The sequence below is a fragment of the Amblyomma americanum genome, chromosome 10 (genome assembly GCF_052857255.1).
Source record: "Amblyomma americanum isolate KBUSLIRL-KWMA chromosome 10, ASM5285725v1, whole genome shotgun sequence".
Classification (NCBI taxonomy): domain Eukaryota; kingdom Metazoa; phylum Arthropoda; class Arachnida; order Ixodida; family Ixodidae; genus Amblyomma; species Amblyomma americanum.
In genome coordinates this window covers 27,163,294-27,184,525 of record NC_135506.1, presented here as the reverse complement: position 1 = coordinate 27,184,525, position 21,232 = coordinate 27,163,294, and the positions used below count along the sequence as shown (strand labels likewise).

At 44.5% G+C, this 21,232-nt stretch overlaps 1 protein-coding gene across 1 annotated transcript in view; it reads left to right on the top strand.

The window, feature by feature from the left end:
- The first annotated feature begins 4,509 nt into the window (after positions 1-4,509).
- LOC144108094 (uncharacterized) overlaps positions 4,510-21,232 on the top strand; it is a 25,788-nt gene continuing 9,065 nt past the window's right edge. Inside the window, exon 1 of the mRNA XM_077641375.1 lies at positions 4,510-4,725. Coding sequence (XP_077497501.1) covers positions 4,578-4,725 — 148 coding nt within the window. The 5' untranslated portion in view covers positions 4,510-4,577. The remainder of the gene's footprint in view (positions 4,726-21,232) is intronic.

Below are 21,232 nucleotides of genomic sequence, written 5' to 3'. Positions count from 1 at the left end.
TTTATAGTTTACTTTTGCCGTTGGGCTAAACTGGCAGCTGTGGTGATGCTAAATTCTGTTGGGAGTCTGAGTGTTCAGTAACTATGGGTTGCGTCGTGTGATCCCTGCTTCTATCATACCGCTCTAATGGCATCAGCACCACGGGTAAGTTCTAGTGAATAGATTTTGCTACCCACGTTGAGGAAGCAGGTTACAGTAAACAGTTTGGTGTAGGGGACCCACATGGGGTGTGTGGGGGGCGGATGAGTGGACGACACCGACAACGACGCCGTGAACGCGCAGAAAATGTCATATACAGCTGTCGCTGTAAAACATGCACGACGCTCTTAGCAGACTCCTCACCCCGTGCAGTTATCAAGAAAACGCTTGATCCAAACCAAATCGGTTTCGACTTTCACAAGTGGTGCCTTTTCATCTCAAATCGAATTCCTGTCGTCGGCTACATTTTAGATAAGCGTACTGGAGAAAGTGGCTCGTAGACAGTGTTCATAGTCAGCAGCACAAGCTTCCCCGTTCTGCCGACAGATGGCGGTGGTTCAAAAAAGAGACAGGAAAGAGGGAAGAAGGAAAAAAAATAAAAGCAAGAAGGTTCAGTTGTGCTCTGGGGGAGTCTATTGTGCACTAGGCGATAAAGAAGGAGGAGTGTGAAATAGAAAGGAGAAGAGTAGAGCACAAGCAAACTTTGAATGGAGGTGCTTCTGTGTTGAAGCGAATCTCTGTCGCACACTGCATTTTCGCGCAAAAGACGGCTGCGGCCACAAACCTCTCGTCTCGTTCAGCCGCCGCTGAATGCAAGAAAGGCAAAGTTTCCAAGCTTGCTACTAAATTTCTTAAAGGGCGCTTCAATTACAGGCGTAGTCTGACACCTAAAATATAAGTTGCCCCTCATCACAACTTTTTTTTCCATGCTGAAATGGAAATCTACAAACAGTCCGAAATGACAGCAAGTTCGATTTATTGGCAGCTATTGGAGGAGACATTTCGGGATGTTCGTCTTATTTGTGCTACGCATTTTTCAACCTTCCTTTGTCCGAAAATGGCGCCACTGCTATCTTTGAAAACCAAGTTCCTTGCTCTCTGGCGAGGAAGGCAGCATCCTTCCCCTTAAATTCCCCTCGAACATCAAGTCAGCAATTCGTTTCCTAGTTCCTTCTAAACGTACTAGAAATCACTAATTGACTCCAAAAGTTCTCCAAACTTTGTATTATACTTTACAGGCAACACAACCAAGCCTGTCGCATCTATTTCCCAGAGGTTATATTCACGTGCACGGTAATTTTTTTTTTCACGCATTCAAGGAAAGAAACTTAGAACCTTACTGAACGCATAATAGAAAAACAGACCACGATGACGAAATACAAAGCACCAGCACATGGGACGAGCATTTGTGGCGGCTGCATAAGTATGTACTACATAAATACACACAATGATAGTGCAAGTCCATCGTTGCCTGAAGTATCCAGGCATCAGGGTTTTATTCTGAGGTCTTTAGAGGATCACTTGTTGCATCATTTAAGCTCTAGATTTGTGTTTGGTAAAGAGTACCCTTGTCATCATATTTCCGGACATTTTGTCATCAGTTTTATAATATACGGCGGCGAGGCGAACACCGTTGCCTGGTTACCATTGTCAAAGACAGCAGTGAAGCAGAGTTTTGTGCCATCTTATGCTCATTTCCTAAAGATTATCACCTAATCACTGATGTCCAGCAGAGTAAAAATGATATGCTATCGCAACAGCATGGCCTGTTGTGTAAATTCCATGCAATTTACTCGCAGGTAGGAAGCAAACTATCACTTTTTTACTATTGCAACCAAAATGTGACAAATACTTGGCTTAAGTTGCTGAGCATTTTTAATTTCATTAAATGAGCGCAGCAGTGGCCTTCTGACGTGAGCACCCGCCTCGCATGCGAGAGGTGCCGAGAACCAGTTTCCGGTTCTGGGGCTCGGATTCTTTGGAGTGAAATGCTTAAGAAATGGGTATTTGACTCCGAATTGAGTAGACGAAGTCAGCCTGTGCCAAGGCACTCTTTCTCAACAGATGTCCTTGCGTCATAAAGATATTAATCATCATCATCGTTATCAGCGCAAAAGCACTATTCCGATGGTTAAACCTCGAGCAACATCTGGCGATATTTGTCAGTTTGTGCCAAGCAACTTGCGGCGTTTGCGGGTTAGTGCCACGTGAAATCAATAAATAAAATAAATCAAACCAATATATCCGCGCCTGGGATTCGAGCCCCCGGCGGCGCGAACAGATCAGCTTCCGCAGCCAGTGCTCGAGAGCATTAGGCTATCGCCGCAAGTATTTTTTTCCAACATGGCATTTACTATACCAGTCTATGCATGCACAGAAGGGGCTGTATAAAGATCATTTACAAAGCACTCAGCTAGTGACTGCCCTAGTTTTACAGAAGACATCACAACTAAAAGGGCGGCAACGACAGCCACCGAACCAACGGCGGAAACCTGTCCAGTAGAAAATCTCTTCCATCATAAATGTCCCTTAGTCGAAGCACCATTCTGCTAAAATAGCTTCTGGGCGAAACAAGATGTTCAGCGTAGCTGTCTAACACGCACATTTTCAAACACGCTAAGAAGTGCAATTAGAAAAAAAATGGCCTGGCTTAGCTAAGGTTAAGCCTAGGATGCGAAGCATAATAGATTTGTGAAAGGGATTCGGTATCGCCTGCCCGTAAGTCAGGCCAGTCTCTTCGTTGTTTAGCAATCTCCTGGAGGAGCGGGAGTTAGCCTTGGTGGTCGCGGCCGCGCCGCGCGAGTTGAGCCCCGTTTCTCCACAGCTGGCGTGACGTCAGACCACGTGCTCGGCTGCAGCGCCCCTAGCGGGAGGAGCGGGAGTTAGCCTTGGTGGTCGCGGCCGCGCGGCGACCGCGCGAGTTGAGCCCCGTCTCTCCTCAGCTGTCGTGACGTCAGACCACGTGCTCGGCTGCAGCGCCCCTAGCGGGAGGAGCGGGAGTTAGCCTTGGTGGTCGCGACCGCGCCAGGCTGGGCTATGGTTGAGCTAAGTAGTGTCCCTATTATGCTTCGCATAAAAAAACATGTCATAGGATTCGTAATCGGGTTGAGTGGCTGCAAGGTAACATACGGTAAGGTGGGTAAGGGGAAAGGAGGCTATCGCCACAGCCCAGCACGCCTCGTGTTAAGCTGCAACACAAGCTCGCGCTGAGCATTGAAAATCGTCGTCTTCATCGCATCGCCTTCCATCTGCAGAGCGAAGATACAAATAATTCTCTGCCTTCAACTTCATCGTTATCGTTCATGCAATTCTGCTTTCGCACGCTTAGAAAACTTAGGCAAAATGTTCTGTCATTTTGAAGCGAAAAGCTTCACTACGCTAGGTAAAGCAGTCTTCGAGGGGGCAGCACAACGACCTTCAACGACCTTCAGCCCAACCAAGGATAGCCGTGTATGACCATATGTGGTACAGTTATGATGTCGAGCCCTTGACCCATGACCTTTATTTGACCTTTGATCTTTGGCCTTAAGAACATCCGACGGGGTGATGTGAAGCCACGTGATGACATCCGATGCGGGTGTCGTAAGACAAGACCACGTGATACACGTCGTAGCCACGTGGTCGTGTGGGTCTATATAGAACGGCTGTCGCGAGCATGTAGCAGAGCTGCCGTGGGCGAGCCTCAGGCGCTTAGCAAGCGTGTTTGCTTTTCGCTCAATTCCAGGGTTAGCCAAGTTAAGCCACTGTCAATTTTTTTTCATTACGTTTCCTATATAGCCGAGGGACGCTGTGGCTGAAGCAAGCCTGCAGTAAGCTCTCCAGAGGCTTCTATTTCTTCAGGATCGTTATAAACAAAAACTCCTTGTGAATTGTAAAGGGCACCATTTCAAGTGTATACCACCACAATGCTTTGCAAGGAGCGATCTTTCCCAATAACGTTAAGATGCTGAAGCCTCGGTAGCGCTTAGGACAGGGCATTTCCAGCCTCAGAATCTTCACTACTTGTGAGAAAATGACATAAAAATTCTAAATATTCAGCGGCACGTGCAGCTTTATCTCCACCTGAGAACAACTGCAGCACTTAAGCCCATTTTACGCGGGAGCATTAAAGACATCGTCATGTATAGAGAGCGTTGCCTCGGGAAACTTTAAACAATATGAACCAAAATCCCTTCGGCGGAGTGCAGAGGTGGTTTAACACCTCTCTTTGTCGCCATGGCCCGTTTAAGCAGGTGTTTCGAGCGCAAAGCGCAGTATATGCACTTGTGCTTTGTGCGCGGTATTAAAGCTTCGCTCGGCTCCGGAGGCGATCAAAGCTATTTTCTCCACTTTCCGTTCGTATTACGGTTAATAATAAAGCCAGGTTCTTTCTCGATAACTAAACCAGGTCTTCCGAGCCGTGCTAACACGACACTACACGTGCCGTCTTCGGCAATGAATGGTTTATTCGTAAAGATGCAGCTTTCACGAGCGAAGAAGGGAGCCTTTTTTACCGCATCTAAATTGATTCTAAGAGACTCGCTGCACCTGTGGCCGCGATCACCAACGGTGTCAGGCACTGCAGAGTAACATTCTCAGAGTTTGTGCCAGCTTGGGAAATGGAACCAAGTTTTGTTGTTTTTCCTCTGATACGCCACTTTCGGGAGCGGCGTCGAACGGCGGCCTTTGGCACAATGACGGTGAGGACGTCATTCAGAAGTGGAACGGTCTTGCTGCTCTTTGCTTCGCTCTGGGTGCCACATCAAGGTACGTTGGATGAAAAACAAACTCTAAACACAAGCAAGCCTATATGAGAGTAAAACGGCCGTAAACTGTTCTCTAGCGCACGCTATTTTTAAGGGCCAAGTTATTGTGCCGAAGTACCTGTTTAGATTTCGACCTCTTTATATGCACAATGCTTAAAATTAGCAACAGAAGCATATCGTTTTTCCTCCATAAAAACGCAGCCGCCGCGTTCGGGTCCGTACCCGGGATCTGGAGTTCCCGGGTTCGAACCCGACTGCGGCGGCTGCGTTTTTATGGAGGAAAAACGATAAGGCGCCCGTGTGCTGTGCGATGTCAGTGCACGTTAAAGATCCCCAGGTGGTCGAAATTATTCCGGAGCCCTCCACTACGGCACCTCTTCCTTCCTTTCTTCTTTCATTCCCTCCTTTATCCCTTCCCTTACGGCGCGGTTCAGGTGTCCAACGAAATATGAGACAGATACTGCGCCATTTCCTTTGTCCCAAAACAAATTATTATTATTATTATTATTATTATTATTATTATTATTATTATTATTATTATTATTATTTATTATTATTATTATTATTATTATTATTATTATTATTATTATTATTATTATTATTAAGCATATCCCCATTTCAAAGCATACTTACTTGATGCAGTTGGAATTGGAGAAGGCTTTTAAACACAGCACCAGAGGTCCTGAGGTTAATGAATAGATGAGATTGAAAGGTCGGTTAAAAAGCTTTGCAAATGCTAGAATTTGACAGTTTTTGAAGAGGAAATTTGTTTCCGTTGCCAGCCATGAATAAATTGAATTTTAAGGAATATAAATCTACCCCATGGCTTGAGCAAGACACCCTGCCCCTAAAATGAAGATCGCTATAATATAGTTTAGTCCCCTTTTTCTCATATATAGGCTAATTCGGTCTTAGAGTGTAGTTCCTATCCTGTAGAGTTCTGTCTACGGCTTTCTCTGTCGGACCTTTGCGTTCAAGAGTACTCTATCAGGCCGCCCTAATCCACCATTTCATCAGAAAGAGTGCAAAGAATAATTCTGTATATTCTGGCCGCTTCGAACGCGCGTACGTTCAGCTAAAAAACAAACCAAAAAAGAAGTCTATCAAAATCTTGGTTTGGGCTAGTAGGTGGTTCGTCTTAAGAAGCGCCAGTCCTGTTGTTTGTGTCTTCCTCTTCTGTCCCTGTTTTTTGCGCTGCACTAGTTTTTCTTAAGACAAAAAAGGAGCTTGGCGCATCAGCACGATGCGGCGGCTGAAAGATGGTACAGTAGCTGAACACATAGCGCCGCTCGCCATGCGTAAGATGCCGGGAGTGAAAGCTTTGAAAGTGAAGCAGACCCTTTCAGTTATTCAGCGAACTAGAGAACTTTTCTTTCTTCAATACGGCGTACTATTCTTACCTTGCCTTGCAAAGGATCCCAAATTTTGTTCGTCGGACTCGCCAACGCTTACATTAAATATAAATTGAAGTCGGCCTGTGACGGTAGACAGAGCTATTTTGACAACATAGAGACCACTGTCAGAGAAAAGTGGGCTTTTATAAGGTATAAAAGATCAAAAACATAAACAAAGGTGTGGTTACGAATTCCGGATTCCGCGAGTAAACTTCATGCTTCGACATCAATTTTTTGGCGAGGATCGTAGTGGGTACGCTGCATCACTGCGGACTTCACCATCCGCTGCGTATCGCAGCCAATGGTGAGGTTAGCTCCCTAACCTCCGAATGGTCGGGTCACTTTCCACAGACGCTTGAAAGCCATGGGTACACCTGAGTGGCCAATGACAGTAGACTAAGTGAACTCGAAATGGACAACAGAAAATGGAGAGCTTATAGAATAGGGCGCGTCCGGAAAATAAAGTAATAATTTATTATGATATTTGGCATAACCAGCTGCTTGATTCTGTCTCCTTTCATTCAGTTTTCTAAGGAGAATGTCGCGGTGGTCGACAGGTTTAGGAGGCTGTTCGTTTAAGTTACCAAAACGCAATGCGTTACGGCAAATTCACCGTAATAATTCTGCGCACTTCTTCTAAACTAAAAATCTTCGAAACAAAAAAAATTAAGTACATCTGTTGTACTGATGTGGAGAAAATGCCATAACAATTTTCTTTCGCTCCCTAACCTGTTCCAGTTCAGCTTCTATTCTGATTCTGATTCTATTCCAATTCTCATTCTACTCATTCCCGATTACTTTTCGTACTCTCTTCGTTAGTTCATTTTTGCCGTGTTATTCTTAGTCGATGGCTTCTCCTCTAACTTGTAAGTGGAGAGGGGAAGAAAGAGAGGGCTGAGTGGGAGAGGCCAACAGTTATCTCGTGGAGAGGGGGTAAATCCCTTCAAACCCCATCTGCCTCCCGCAACGGCTGGCAGCTGAAGGCATCACACATAGAACCACGCCAGAAAGTTATCCCTTTCGTGGCAATTCTTAAAGGGCTTTGATGGGCCCTTGTGACAGGAGCCTAAAATGTTATGCACTCTACATGGGTAAAGATGTAAAACCTGCAGGTGCACATTCATCGCAGGTGCCTCCACCTATCGGCATTCACCTGCTTGCAGCTCCTTTCCACAGCTTTTTGCTCCCATTCATCCAGCGTTTCGACACTTCAAACAAGCCGTTTGAGGCGTCTAATGAGCTACGAGCGGCTGCGAAATCGCGCCTTTTCACATCGCTTCCTCAGCTACCAGAGATCGATCAAACCACTCTAACACACACGACGCACGATCCAATTTCTACACCTAATGTGTTCCCGAAAACAGCTTCTGTTTGCCACCCGAAGTTTACGAAAACAAAACGTCCCAGGCTCACGCGGGGCGAGGCTTAGCGGGTTTTTCTCGGTATAGGCGAAGCCATTAGGAGAAGGCGGAAGTGATTCGAGTGAGCTAAGCAGGCGTTATCCCGGCCGTCTGTTTCGCCTTAACCCGGATATGGCTCCATGTTGGTCTCTGGCTGCACCCACTTGTTTCTTTTTATTTGCTTTTCTCGACGCTTTGATTTACTGGGTGCCTTGAAGGTCGCTTGAAACTGTTACCATGGCAACTTGAAGAACTCCTACTAAAGCAAATCGACAATTAGCTATGCAGGGCAATTGGAGCTTTTTCTCTTTCTTTTTTTGACGAAGTGACTTCGATGTTTGAACTACATTCTTTAATAGACCTTCAAAGGGAGGGAAGAATATATTACTTCGCGATCACCATATTAAATTGAGGCGCTGTTTAACTTACAGGCGAGCTACACAGATAGAAAGCGTCGTGCGCTTACTGCAAGAATTCTCGCAAAAGAGAAAAATGCGCGCTGAAATATTTCTGAACGTTTTGATCTGTGCAAAATCAAGAAACTGTTCGTAAGCAATCGCAGAGGGTTACGAAAAACGATGCTGTTAAGTGGCCGTCAGTTATGCGTTAACGCCTTCATGCTTGCGAATAATTCCAAAGCCCACTTGACTCTTCTGCCATTAGCTAAACACCCCCCCCCCCCCCCCCCCCCCGAGAAAAAAAGGTAAATCGTTAGACATATCCTTGTTTTCAGACACAAAAAAAAGCGGCGAATAGTGTTCCTTCTTTTGTTTTTGCGTCTGTTTTTATTTCTTGTCGTTTTGCATTTTTTTCAATAATTATTTTTTTTCTCCAGAGGCTACTTGTTGGTAGCTCTGAACGACAGCGGAGCTGCCATGCTAGTATCAACAATATCTATATTGCTTAATAGCTAGATAACACTAAAAACGATATCTGATACCCTCGCTCCTAGGCAGCGGTCTTTTTCCGTCCTTTTTTTCTCTATTTTGTGTCTCTCATTTTTCCAATCTTCTTCATCGACGTAGGGACAATGTAAACTGCTGCCTGAGAAATGAACTATCACGATGTTGGATCCCCTCTGCTGTTTTCCTCTTTTGTTGTTGTCGTCGGTAGTGGTGGTAGTGGCTGGGGTGTTTTTGTTGTGCCTTTGCTCTTTCTACGCGTACTTCTCCTTGTGCTGCTTTAGCATCTGTCTCCTCTCGGCCGTGGGAATGCGACCACACTTGTAGCCTGTGGTGTACGCTTGCATGGTAACTTTATTGAGCGTCTCATGTAATCAAAACTAGCCAGGGTGAGTCACTCTAAGATTAGGCAAGTACTGCGGTTCGACAAGATAGCCTTGTAGTGAGGCCGGTGGAACTGCATGTTCGTACAAAACTTCAAGCGGCGCTCTCCTTTAAGTTGAAGATCATTGAACTAATGCGCAGACGTTCTTGTGGGTGGTACTTCTTTCACTGGCTCTAACCACGTTTCTCATTTCATAGTAAGTACTCTCCCTTATAAAAAATTCTACAGACATTCTATAGACTTCTTACGGACTCTATTGCCCTTCTTGTAGACATTTATTTTCGTCTATTCATAGTCTATAGACATTCTATAGACAAAAGTCTACTAAACGGTCATGGCTATAAATGTATAAATTGTCTAAAGACTGTCTGAAGGATTTGTATTGTCTGTAGACTGTTTTCTAGGGTTTGTCCAAAGGGTGTCTATGCACTTTATTGTCAAAAGTCTATGAACAGTCTAAAGTGCATGGCCATAAATGTATAGATTGTCTAAAGACTGTCTAAAGGATTTGTATTGTCTGTTTCTAGGGTTTGTCTATAGAGAGTCTATACACTTTATTGACAGAAGTCTATGAACAGTCTAAAGTGCATGGCCATAAATGTATAGATTGTCTAAAGACTGTCTAAAGGATTTGTATTGTCTATAGACTGTTTTCTAAGGTTTGTCTATAGAGAGTCTATACACTTTATTGACAGAAGTCTATGAACAGTCTAAAGTGCATGGCCATAAATGTATAGATTGTCTAAAGCCTACTATAGGATTTTTATTGGCTATAGACGATTTTCTGGGGTTTTCCTATACAGACTCTACACACTTTATTGACAGAAGTCTATGAACAGTCTAAAGTGCATGGCCATAAATGTATAGATTGTCTAAAGTCTACTGTAGGATCTGTATTGTCTATAGACTGTTTTCTAGGGTTTGTCTATAGAGAGTCTATACCCTTTATTGACAGAAGTCTATGAACAGTCTGAAGTGCATGGCCATAAATCTATAGATTGTCTGAAGTCTTCTATAGGATTCGTATTGTCTATTGACTGTTTTCTAGGGTTTGTCTACAGAGAGTCTATACACTTTAAAGACAAAAGTCTAGGAGCAGTCTATAGACTGCCTAAATACATTTTTGCAAGGGAGCTGTGGCCTATATCCTTGTGCAGAAAGATTTAACTCCTATGGACAGCGCCGATCTATTTCGTTCTTCTAGTCCTTTAGGCCCGGAGGGACGCATCTCTGCCTGGTTGTCCTCGTCGTTGTAATCCTGTTGCTGATGCAGCAGTAAATGCGTGCATCCTAGAAGCTGCTCTCGCCTCTGCTATTGCTGCAGATCGCAACGCACAGTGCGTATATCAAACGATCTCCGTACCCTGAAAGCCAAACATATTCACCGTGAAGTTTTTAGCAACTGGTGCATATTTATTTTCTGAGTAAATTGCGTAGGTTCTACTTGACATTTTTAAGTATTTAGTTTTTAGAGCCGACCTTTTAGGCTCCCGTTCGAGACTTTCGCGTCGTAGTTGACGTAGTCAGACGTAACGCGCTGCCTAATAACCGTGGCAGGTAGCAGCCGAGCGAAACGCCATCTACCGTGGTGAAAGCGGAGGTATGGACAACCGGAAGGTGGCACCTGCCTGCGCTTGCAGGTGGCGTGAAAAGTGCTGCGCCCAAATTTCGTGTTATCGACTATAGTAATCGCGCCTCAACTTTTTGTAAATTATGCAGAGCATGCTACGGCCGATAAAGTTTGCTATGTACTGGATTTTATATGCGCCACTGGCGTTATCTAGCGTGACTTTACCCCAGATCTTTAGAGGCAACCCACATTGCGCTTGCATTCAAATAAAATATGCTGCCATTCCCTTATTCTTTATTTAATATTTCTGTAAACGGTATATAGACTTCTGTCCATAAAGTCTGTAAACTATCTATAGACAAACCCTAGATAACAGTCTATATGCAATACAAATCCTGTCGACAGTATATAGACAATCTATAGATTCATAGCCACACACTTTTAGTAAACTTTTATCAATAGACAGTGTATAGGCAAAGAATATACAAATAGAAATATCTATAGGAAGGCTATAAAACATATAAGAAGGCTCTAGACTGTCTATAGACAATTCTTATAAGTGTTGACTGTACTGGAAAAAAAAACGGCACATGCAACTTCGTTTCCTGCGTGACCGATAATTACGAAAAAGGTAGAAGCCAATTGGGTTTGGTAAGAACATCATCGCCGTAACCGTAGTAACGCTTCATCTCCTCCTAATCAATTCAACAGAGAATGAATCTCACTTAGCATCAATCTCAACTTCCCGTGGTTTGATAGGCACTAGCTCTAGCGCTGGGACCAAATGGAAACCACCAGTTCTAGTATGAAAAACAAACCCAGAACCACTACCCTACTAAGTCCTTCGCTAAGGAATCTGCGGCGCTGGTTTTAATGGCTCTGGCGTTTGGCTCCTGGCGCCAAGAGTGCGCGTTCGATCTCGGCCGTAGCGGCCGTAGTTAGATGGAGGAGAAAGGCAAAAAAGGCCCCTGTTCAATGCAATGCTCGCGCACGATGAAGAACCCCAGGGGGTTCTCAATTATTCCAGAGCCCTCCAGTACGGACCCCTTCACAGTTCACAGTCCATGGGTCATGACACAGTCCATGTGAAACACTAAAACGCATAAATTACAATTTCATTCTCTTTCGCAACAAGTGAGTTTAAGAGCCCCAGGGGACCTCGATTATTCCAGAGCCCTCCAGTACGGACCCCTTCACTGTCCACGTGTCATGTCACAGTCCATGTGAAACACTAAAACGCATAAATTACAATTTCATTCTCTTTCGCATCAAGTCAGTTGAAGAACCCCAGGAGGCCTCAATTATTCCAGAGCCCTCCAGTACGGAGCCCTTCACTGTCCATGTGTCTTGTCACAGTCCATGTGAAACACTAAAACGCATAAATTACAATTTCATTCTCTTTCGCATCAAGTCAGTTGAAGAACCCCAGGGGGCCTCAATTATTCCAGAGCCATCCAGTACGGAGCCCTTCACTGTCCATGTGTCCTGTCACAGTCCATGTGACTCACTAAAACGCATAAATTACAATTTCATTCTCTTTCGCATCAAGTCAGTTGAAGAACCCCAGGGGGCCTCAATTATTCCAGAGCCATCCAGTACGGAGCCCTTCACTGTCCATGTGTCCTGTCACAGTCCATGTGACTCACTAAAACGCATAAATTACAATTTCATTCTCTTTCGCATCAAGTCAGTTGAAGAACCCCAGGGGGCCTCAATTATTCCAGAGCCATCCAGTACGGAGCCCTTCACTGTCCATGTGTCCTGTCACAGTCCATGTGACTCACTAAAACGCATAAATTACAATTTCATTCTCTTTCGCATCAAGTCAGTTGAAGAACCCCAGGGGGCCTCAATTATTCCAGAGCCATCCAGTACGGAGCCCTTCACTGTCCATGTGTCCTGTCACAGTCCATGTGAAACACTAAAACGCATAAATTACAATTTCATTCTCTTTCGCATCAAGTCAGTTGAAGAACCCCAGGGGGCCTCAATTATTCCAGAGCCCTCCAGTACGGAGCCCTTCACTGCCCATGTGAAACACATTAAAACGCATAAATTACAATTTCATTCTCTTTCGCATCAAGGCAGTTGAAGAACCCCAGGTGTCCTCAATTATTCCAGAGCCCTCCAGTATGAAGCCCTTCACTATCCATGTGTCATGTCGCAGTCCTTGTAAAACACTAAAACGCATAATTTACAATTTGATTCTCTTTCGCATCAAGTCAGTTGAGGAACCCCAGGGGGTCTCAATTATTCCAGAGCCATCAAGTACGGAGCCCTTCACTGTCCATGTGTCATGTCACAGTCCATGTGAAACACTAAAACGAATAAATTACAATTTCATTCTCTTTCGCATCAAGTCAGTTGAAGAACCCCAGGGGGCCTCAATTATTCCAGAGCCATCCAGTACGGAGCCCTTCACTGTCCATGTGTCCTGTCACAGTTCATGTGACTCACTAAAACGCATAAATTACAATTTAATTCTCTTTCGCATCAACCCAGTTGAAGAACCCCAGGGGGCCTCAATTATTCCAGAGCCCTCCAGTACAGAGCCCTTCACTGTCCACGTGTCATGTCACAGTCCATGTGAAACACATTAAAACGCATAAATTACAATTTCAATCTCTTTCGCATCAAGTCAGTTGAAGAACCCCAGGTGTCCTCAATTATTCCAGAGCCCTCCAGTATGAAGCCCTTCACTATCCATGTGTCATGTCACAGTCCATGTAAAACACTAAAACGCATAATTTACAATTTGATTCTCTTTCGCATCAAGTCAGTGTTGAAACGGAGGACAAATTTATCCGCAACTATTTCGTTAAGTGGAAGTCCCTAGTAACTCGTGAATTGAATAAATTCAAGAACTTGTTCTTTCCTTGTTCCAATTCTTAATCTTTACGCGCTTTTTCCACCACGCATCTAAACCACCTCGCCCAACTTTTTGCTCCGCTCAGATAACACAGCATCGAAACTAATCGAGTTCTGCTAGCTTCCAAACAGTTTGTGAAAACATGAACTCCTTCTCGATAGGAGTAAAGATGCAAAATATTTGATTTAATGCCGCGCATCCCACATGTCATCTGCAGTGTCGAGAAAGGAGAATAATTTGACCAGGTTAATTTTTTTTTCTTCGAACTTCATCCGCTCGTGTGTGGAGACACACGACAGAAAAATTTCTGACGAACAAGTTTCTCAAAACCGGAAACTGTGTTTAATGTTCTCTAAAAACAAAACATCAAGACAATACCAAATAGTCTGAAAAGTTTTTCAGAGAGGAGCCATAATCCCTAGCGTGCACGGCAGGCATAGAACCCACATTTAGAGGCTAATACAAGAAGACAGCAAGACATCCCAAATTGTTGTCTTTACTTTCCGGGGACAAAAAATCCCCTAGTCGGCGAAGCTAACCAGAGCATCCGGCAATGATCAATTTTCAATTACGGTGCCAGCGTTAGTTACCAAAACGCCGGCGTAAATCTCTTGAGACAAAAATGGGTCTCAAAGCAAGAACGGCCCCGAATGCAAATCTCTCCTAATCAGCGCTAGTCACGCACAATTCTGCTGCGTCCGACTTTTTTTTTTTTTTGCTGGTCACTCTTAGACTTGCCGGTTGCATTAGGGGCAATCAGATTTGACAAGAGGCGATTTTGCAGTTCCGCAAATGGCGCGGCCGTCGCGCTATTACCACCTAGGCCAGAGCTGGTGCCGCAACAGAGTGGACTAAACGGAGCGACAGTATGGGCTTTTGCACAGCGCCCACATTTGCGGTTGCACACAAGGCGCCTTCAACTTCGCATTCACCCTGGTGACCTGATTTCCAAATTACGTAGTTATGAACCATGCTTTAACCAAAAGAATAGAGATTTTCCTTTCAAGCTTGAGGAAGCCGTCCTCACTGAATCGAGACGCGCAACTGAAGGCTTTATTTCTTGCATCGCATGAAATATTAATAAAGTGATGAATTTTTGCTCGTCAAACCTAGACTTAAGCTGTGATCCTTGCCCTACCAGCAGGAATTTTACAGGAATGCTGCGGAATTATTTCGTCTACATGTATTTCCCTTAAATGCACCCAAATCTTACAACACACAGCATTTTCTCATTAACATTTATATAGAATCGGCCCCCGATGTGGAAATCATGTGTGCTAACGCGGACACAATCAAAATTGCATGTTTTGTATATTTGGCTCAGTCAGCCGTAAATAACGATGCTGCTACCAACGATCGCGAATACGAAAACAAAAACATTCTTAAACGCACAAGCTCAGTGTTCTATTTAAACAATGCTTACACTGCTGAAAAGCCACAATCAGTTAAGCGGTTTGTGCACAACAGATTAACAGAGAAAGAAGTTTGAACCGAGGTGTATTTCTCGAGGTGATTTGTAACGAAAGTGAATGAGGTTTCGCACGATATCCCGCCTTTCTCTAAGGGTGTATTCATTGAATTACGCTGTATGTGTGACTAATGCCGTTTCTAAAAATAAAACGATGCTTGAATATTTTACGCGTCATTTACGAGTAAATAGTTTGAACGAGAACACCTTTGACAGAAGTCCTTCTGGTTGGGTTTTTGAAACAAATGTGGAGGAATACTGACACCAACCAGTAATTTATTTCGCTTAGTGTCAGTATTTCTCAACTTTTGTTACAATTAGTATCTTGCGTTATGTTAACATCGAAGCGCGGACATAACAACAACGGTCCGTACGCCGCAGAACAGCGGCTTATTATGAGAGCCCCATTGCTTCTCATTCAGGCTAGGAACAGTATTTTTATTACACTTTAAAAGAAACGAATATGCAAGGACAGTCCTGTCTCATGGCCAAGTTTGTAACGCCATTGCAAGACAACGTGACGCTGAGCATATATGTGCTTGTGGAAACAAAGTAACGTGTCCCCTTCTTGCTAAATTAGAGCGTGGGAGGAATACTTAATTCGCAGAAGAGAGCGATTTGTTAGTTTTACTCACTCTTGGTATTTCCGTGCCTATTTTTCTCGGTTCTACCCTGGAATCAGCGTGATTCCACAAAGTGGTCATTTGTATGCACGGCTGAGACCTTAAGCGCCGCTAATACCATGCCAGGACGCGACATGTTGCCAAGTCCCTTTTGTGCACGCTTAAGCCTTCGATAAAATCCGATGTCGTTCCAACTTGCTCGTTGAATGGCGGGCAGCAAAGTTCCACGAAGCAGAAATCGTGTTGTAGCGCTGCTTCTGAATGCAGAGCACAACAAATAGAAGTTTTCTTTTGTAGACTCTGCACTGTTTCGTCGACGTTCAGAGATGAATCGTCTACCGGCCAAGGCTACGAAGAAAGTTGGAGGTCTTCCCCGCTAATATTTGTTTTAGGAAGCATGAATTGGTTACTAGCCCTTGTGCACTTGTCGAGCGTCTTTGGATGCGTAGGTGCGCGATTTAATAATAATAATAATATTAATAATAATTGGTTTTTGGGGGAAAGGAAATGGCGCAGTATCTGTCTCATATATCGCTGGACACCTGAACCGCGCCGTAAGGGAAGGGATAAAGGAGGAAGTGAAAGAAGAAAGGAAGTAATAGGCGCCGTAGTGGAGGGCTCCGGAATAATTTCGACCACCTGGGGATCTTTAACGTGCACTGACATCGCACAGCACACGGGCGCCTTAGCGTTTTTCCTCCATAAAAACGCAGCCGCCGCGGTCGGGTTCGAACCCGGGAACTCCGGATCAGTAGTCGAGCGCCCTAACCACTGAGCCACCGCGGCGGGTGCGCGATTTTTGCGCATATCAGCGAGTAGATATGAGCTCAACATAGACTGTCTGCATGACTTATACTGTACCATACATAGTGAGCATTTCTATTGCCGTTATCTGCCCTAGATGCACGTCAAACCAGTGGTCACGCACTGCTGCATAGTGTCATTTGCGTGTTGGCGGTCACTGTAACCATAAAAGCATTGACTGGAGACGCTCCTTGCAAGGAAGCGACGTTTCGGACCCTCCACGGGTATCCTGTTCAACAAATTATGTGGCTGTGATCGGGGTATTACTATTATAAATTAAAATGCGCGAATGAAGCCACAAATGACGGCTCATCCAGAGACTGTAGGCGCGCATAAAGGAATGCACGCTTGCAGCCGCGATGATTCTTTTTTTCCGTATTAAATTACTTCGTCACTTTCTGGCCATTTGAAAGAACCTTGTTTCGCAAGGACACCATTCTGCTCATCCATGAACATTTTAAAGGAATCCTAGATTACTGAGTTTCTTCAGAGTGACCTCAAAATCAGCAGAGATCTCTTCTGTGAACAACGTAATGTTACGAATGTGTAATTTTTTTAATTTAATTTTAAGTTAAATCGCGGGTTTGTGCAAATTGTCCTTTCCACCAGAATTGCAGAAGGCTGCTCAGATGCGTTCGGACCTCAATTATTTAAAAACAAAGGAAAAATAAAAAAGCCGCCCTTTGTTCGTCTCATTAAGCTGGTTTTGGAAGTTCTCTGTTTATTCGTGCGGAGATAAAAATAACTCTCTCTAATAACGCGAAAGGTTGTTTCAGTTTATTTTAAGGTCAGTTAAGGCCTTCAGTCTTTTAAGTCTCAGAATTTCTATCGCCTGATTTGTCAGTTGCTTATTGCGCACCAAAACGTTCCTAACATGCTGTTGCATCCTCTTGACAATTCCCCCTTCCAATTCGACCATTACCGTAAGAGCGTTATAATAATGACCACCTAGAGTTGACGCGAACCTCTCTCGTTGGGAGAGACTCTGACGCCATTAGCAAATGCCGCGTTACCCCGAGGCTCAGAGAAAATGAGATTCCAGGTGCATATGAAATTAGATGCCGCGATCATTTATTATGCCCGCGTGACGAGGCTGCATGGCTTGACTTTCTTCTTTTTCTACTTTTTTTCTTATTTTCACTTCTACCACGACGTCAGAGCTCTAGTTCCTTTAGCGGGGATCGAGTAGCGGAGTAATACGATTCGCGACGCTAGCTAGCGCGCCCGAAAACTTTCGTCCCGTTGCGACAGCTGCCGTCAACTCGCAAGCTGCCTCGAGAGCTCTGTTTTCGCACGTCTTCGCTGTCAGCCGCCGCATTTGCATAATACGAGCTATAAAGTGAGCGAAATAATGAAACAGCCGTTGTTTCTGCTCTGTGATCAGCTTCCACGGTTTTTTTCTGGAAAGTTTGCAGGCTTCTTACGAGGGTACGCAGGCCTTGACTCAGTCTATGAATACGCACGCAGCCTCCGTCAAAAGCCTCCGGGCCACACTATTAAAGACGAGTTATAGTTGATAAAAAGAGCGTTATTTTCGTTCTCACCTGATTAAAGTTTGGAGCTTCACAGGTACATGTGCAGGGCTAGAAGGCCGAGAAGTGATTTGTGAGGCCTGAAAACGTTTGTCTGAAGCTGCGCATCCATCCGGTCAACTTATCGTTAGTTTATGTAACGTTTTTGGCTGTTCTTTATCCTTTACTAGCATGAGTCACGTTTATATCCGTGGCGGTTTAATCCCTTGAACGTCAGCTATTATACTAACAAATTTACTATTTTACTAACAAAAAGGATGCAAGCAAATGAGCACACGTGAGTCGTAATAAGGAAAAAAAACTTTTTCGCAAGGATCACTCAAATAAAGCCCCCGAGTAGGCCCTCAATGCAGCTGCTGTTGCGTTATTAGAAAACGTCATAATAGAGGGACCCTATCGGTTTGGAGGATAGGGGAATAGCGAAGCGCCAGTGCCCATGCGCAGAACGGTAACCATGCAGGAGAGCGTTATTGTCCCGCGCATGCGCACTGGCGCTGCGCTTTGTCTTTATCCACCTAACCAATAGGGCCCCCCTATTCTAAAACTTCCCCTGCCATCTGCTTCCTCCCCTCCCCAGCTTTTTTTATGAGTTCCTTCTTCACGTAGTCACCAGCTGGAACAAGAGTACAGAAAAAAGAAAAGTTAAACATTCTCATGATTGTAGAACAAAACTGCAAACGACGGGGATATAGAGATAACTAGAAAAAAAAATGGTGCTGGCTTTTAACTACATTTGAGAATGAAAATTTTCTTGGATTTGCACAGAGCAGGATGCCAATGTGCTAACAAAAAGATGGTGTATTACACTGCGGAATCAAACGAAATGCTAGTTATCTTTTATTTTGTGCGCATCTGGTTTGCGCTGCTTTACTGCGACGACCCACCAAATAGTTCGCCCCTTCTAGCCTTCTAAATTTCTCAAGATATACAGGGTGTGATGGTGAGAAATCTAATAAAGTCACTCGCATTCCTCGCTGGTATCCAGCTTATCCCTTGCTAATCGGCAAGCGTTTCAAGACACAACAATTCCGACTTGAAAACGATTTCAGGAACGGCTCTTGCGATTCGCCTAGCGTGGCTGCAGAACATGTCCACATGTGTCGAGACAGTAGAGAAAGAGGAGAAAAAGAGAAGATATAAATCGCTTCCTTTAGCTTTTATCTCAAGTGTATTGCTTCTGGCGTCGCGCTGTCGTCCGGAGACGGCTCCGACCAACCTTCCTGAGCGCCATTGCCCTGCCCAGTACAACGCAATAGAAGAAAAAAGTTCAGACTTTTACTTCTGGTAAACATCCGGTGAGGTAACATTTTAGTTTTTCTCGTTACTTTTTAATATTATAACTCGGGACGTCCCTTGGAAGAAAATTCGGCCTCTTATAAAAACTAAATAATTCAAAGCAGAAATGCGTTGTATCAAAGCTTCCCGTCTTCAAAGTGTGCCGCCATAATTCTAAGGCACGAAGCTTGACGCCGACCACCATCACTGCATTAACATTTCACTCACACTGCCCTCGAGCAGTAACAGTCTCTCCAGCACCGTAGACGACTTTAAAACAACACATTCCCCTCTTTATTCTATAAAAAGCCTTTTTCCCAGTTATTTTGCCCGAGGCGCATCTTGAGACGGGCTCGACGCGCTTAGATCGTTTGTGCTGCAAATGGCGTGCTGCTTGCACCGGAAATCATGTCAACTGCAACCACGGCGTGTGTCGGAAGTATACAAGCGTGTCTTGAGTGCCAAGTGGCGCCCCCTGGCAGAAGCGCCATTGAAGCCCGCGGGGGACAACTTTAGAGGGCGACGGTCGGGTCCCTTGATTCGCAGTCAGCGCGAAGTGGAGCGCGGTCTGCTGGTCTCAACCGCAGGCGCATCCACTTGCCTCCCCTTCGTTTTGTCAATGTAAGCGTGAAACGAAGTTCCCGTGCGTTCTCTAGAATCTGCCAGGGCTTCGGCATGAATCGGTGGGGCGGGTGTTTCTAGATTTATTCGCGAATAAGGACAGTCGGTGGTTGTTCATTTGTTCCTCCTCTCATCATTCAAAATAAGACTCCCTCAGAAAGGGCGGTGCCTCGAACCACGAAACGAAAATTGAAGCGCGGTATTTTTTTCCCTTAACTCAAACATCTCCTGGCCTCTGTTACACCTTTGTCATTTAACAACTTTATCTTTATTTTTTCCTTCTTTCTTCCTTCCTGTCCTTCTTTCTGTCATTGTTTTTTTTTTCTGTATTCCCTTCTTCATTATTTTTTTTCTCTTCTTTCTTTCCATCACTTTTCTTGGAATGGATAATCATCAGCAGAAAAAGAGTAAAACAACCCTTCGTGTTGCCGGTTTGATAATACGGGCTTTATTAAAGCTGACGTTAGCTGCGCTGATTTTTTGTTTTGTTTGTTGGCTTGGTAACCTAATTAAAAGCACCGACTGGAGCTGACCAATACTCAATTACAGCCATTTGGTAACCAACAGCAGCCAGTCAGAAGAATTGGGACTCCTGTTGTTCTAATCGTGTTTTGCCAATTTTCAAATTGTCTTGCATAACGGCTTGAAACGTTGTGTTCTGCGAGCTGGTTCGACATTTGCTATGAGAAGGCGCCAGAAGTAAATGCTGGATGGAGAAGAAGAAAGCACGAGACACACATGTGGATGCACTTACAACTGACAGTTCATTTCTTGTTGCGCCTAATAAGTAACTGATAAGTACTTATTAGGCGATAAGTCAAGCGGTAAGTACCCTGAAAATGTGCACCATCATGCGCAACACACAAAAAATAATATGGACGCGATGCCGCAACTTTTTTTTTTGTCGTTTAAGCACTTCACTCCAGGTATGCCAGCTCCTTCACGAATAATAGTTTTGGCTGACTGGTTTTACGGTCTGCTCAGCTTAGCTGACCCGCTCAGCATAACCGGAGCGGAGGTGCTGAAAGCACGTTTTAGCAAGCCGGTCAACTGGTACGGTTAATCGGAGTTGTTTGTAACGCCATCTAGCGGTTGCAAACGAAACAGCTTTGACTAACAAAATCAAAATTTGTCTTTCTTACCAGTACCTACCTATTAAGCAAACGTGGAGGCTAACGAAAAAAGTTCAGCTCAATTAAGTTAAGGACAACGCAGCGAGCCATGGAAAGAAAAATGATAGGTGTGATGTTAAGAGATAGGAAGAGGACAGAGTGGGTCAGGGAACAAACACGTCTTAATGACACCCTAACCAAAATCAAGACGAAGAAGGGTAACGGACATGATTCCAAGAGAAGACAAGCGTAGCAGGGGCCGGCAGAAGGTTAAATGGGCGGACGAGATTAAGAAGCTTTGCGTGGATAGGTTGGCCGCAGCTGTCACAGGACAGAGTCAATTGGATAGACACGGGAGTGGCCTTTGTCCAATCGTGGGCGCAGTCATGCTGATGGTGATGATCTCTTTGTTTTTGGTTCCCTGGTATTTTATTGGTGTTAAGTGAACAGGCTCAGCTTAAGGACAACTGATCGTGCACCTCAATTAAAGAAAACGCGACTTTCATTGGTAGTTATTTCATCCATACAGACCAATGCCACACTTGTTTGTGCG